Source organism: Poecilia reticulata, linkage group LG14, assembly GCF_000633615.1.
Source record: "Poecilia reticulata strain Guanapo linkage group LG14, Guppy_female_1.0+MT, whole genome shotgun sequence".
Classification (NCBI taxonomy): domain Eukaryota; kingdom Metazoa; phylum Chordata; class Actinopteri; order Cyprinodontiformes; family Poeciliidae; genus Poecilia; species Poecilia reticulata.
Genome location: NC_024344.1, coordinates 10,298,683 through 10,300,711, shown reverse-complemented (window position 1 = coordinate 10,300,711; position 2,029 = coordinate 10,298,683). Strand labels below are relative to the sequence as shown.

The 2,029-nt window shown below is 39.3% G+C and overlaps 1 protein-coding gene across 1 annotated transcript in view; it reads right to left on the bottom strand.

The window, feature by feature from the left end:
- Nucleotides 1-572: 572 nt before the first annotated feature.
- ubash3ba (ubiquitin associated and SH3 domain containing Ba) overlaps nucleotides 573-2,029 on the bottom strand; it is a 23,270-nt gene continuing 21,813 nt past the window's right edge. Inside the window, exons 11-12 of the mRNA XM_017308502.1 lie at nucleotides 1,899-2,004; nucleotides 573-1,789 (exon numbers count right to left, since the gene is read on the bottom strand). Coding sequence (XP_017163991.1) covers nucleotides 1,652-1,789; nucleotides 1,899-2,004 — 244 coding nt within the window. The 3' untranslated portion in view covers nucleotides 573-1,651. The remainder of the gene's footprint in view (nucleotides 1,790-1,898; nucleotides 2,005-2,029) is intronic.

Below are 2,029 nucleotides of genomic sequence, written 5' to 3'. Positions count from 1 at the left end.
ATTTTGTGCTTTATTCATAGGACCTGTTTTGTCCCTATTCTCAAGAATCACTAAAGTTCCATGCAAATGTACTTTTTAAATTTGTAACAAGACATTAACATATTTTGTTGAGTTTGTTGAAAAAGAGCAACAAAAGGTGAAGGTGCATATACCCTGTTTGTGATTTTATTTTTATTTATTTTATTTTTGGGTTGGTTGTTTTTTTTTTTACCAACAGTAGTCTGAAAAGTGTCAATTGTACCTGGATTCAGTCCCTCTGATTGAATATTTTTTTTAGAAACACTGTTTATTGAAAGTACATGGTGAAGCCATGGTGAAGGTGAACCTCAGCCTGAGTTCAATCTTTTGCCAACTAAGTTTCTTCAACGCTTGTCCTGTATTTGGTTCCATCCATCTTCCATCAGCTCTGCCAAGTTTCTCTGTCTCTGATGAAGACAACCATTTCCACAGGATAACGCTGCCACCGTCATTCATGGGAATGGTGACACATTACATGGAAAGGTGAATGAATTTAACCTCTTCTACCAACYCAACAAAGAGTTTGTTCTTGCAGAACACAAATATACAGATCGTAACAGCTCCAAAACTGTCTTTTATTAATTTATAGAGTGTGACAGATTTCAAATCATACAGCAAAAGATGCATTAAGCAATGAATACTAAAATTATTTCATGTAACGGGGAATAAAATAAAATAAAATCAAAGAATCACCAAGAGTTTGAAAAGCAAAGTTTCTATGAGGTTAACAGAGTTTCAGGTATGGTCATGACATAACAAGCAGTAACTTTAGTAGAGGCACCTGCATATCAGTAGCAATGCAGTTAATCCTGCAAATTAATATTAAAGATTTAATTTGTCACATCAACTGATAAGATGTGTGGGCAGTGGCTTTACTAGAGGGCCAAATGTTCAGATGGTGTCATGAGTGTAGCAGTGGAAGGAAATGATATGAAATTTATAGGACCAGAACAGCAATAATAGAATTTTTTTTTAAAGCTGACATCAACAACCGAAAACAATTAAGACCGGTGCTCCCCTGTCTGATTGTCGACCTTTTCTTCTGTGCTTCTTCTATACAATGGGGATGTCGCTACAAGTTAAATAATAGCTTCTGACAAGTGGAAAAATATTTTTGTGRAACAAGTGTGTCTCAACTAATGCGTGTCACAGTGTGTGAAAAGGCAGSAGAGTACAAAGTCTTCACCACCCACTTCCCCCTCTGCTGGAGGAGGGGCCGCAGACAGAGACAGAGCTCCGGGTAAAAGTCTTGTTTCATCGCATCRCTCAGGAAGCGTCCAATTTTCTTCTGTAGCACCTCCACACTCTCAGTAAATAAGTGCCATATAGAGAGACAGGCAGAAAAATGCCATCCAACCTGAAGCTTGCTTTTGCTGTGATCTCAGCACAGACTGGGGTTTTCTCTTTCCTGAGCGTCACATCTAAGTACAATAGCTGCAATTTATTGGCTTATATATATATTTTATTTATTTTTTATTTTTTTTTGCATAATGTCTTTTATTGGAAGCCACTCTGTGTTTCTCTTTGTCCTTTCGGTAGTTTGGATGGAATTCTAGAATTGTAAAAGGAAAAAAATAAATAATGTTTCAGCAGTTCAAGCTGACAAAAGAAAGGGAGCCTAACAGCATATCCTTCAGTCTTGCATTAGCATTTCCCTCCAGTTGAAACTGTGATTGGGTCCATGTGTCAGAGGCAAGATGGGTGGGTCGACCAGCTGCCACACGCCTGTCTCGCCCAATTCTTCACAAGCACAAAAACCCAAGTAGGGAATCTGCAAGCAGGATAAGACAGATGTGCATGTTATGAATGAAGAACAGGCAAGGAACTCAAGGGGGGTACAGTAAGGGGATGAAAGCAACGTGAGATAAAGCAGAACTGACCTTTCGGACAACTTGGACAAAGTCCTTTGAGTTTTGGGGGCTGAGGCCCTGTATTTGGCGAGTGCAGGCCTCCAGGGAGGAAGCATGGGCCACAATCAGGACTGTGCTTCCTGTGTGACAGATGTAAAAAA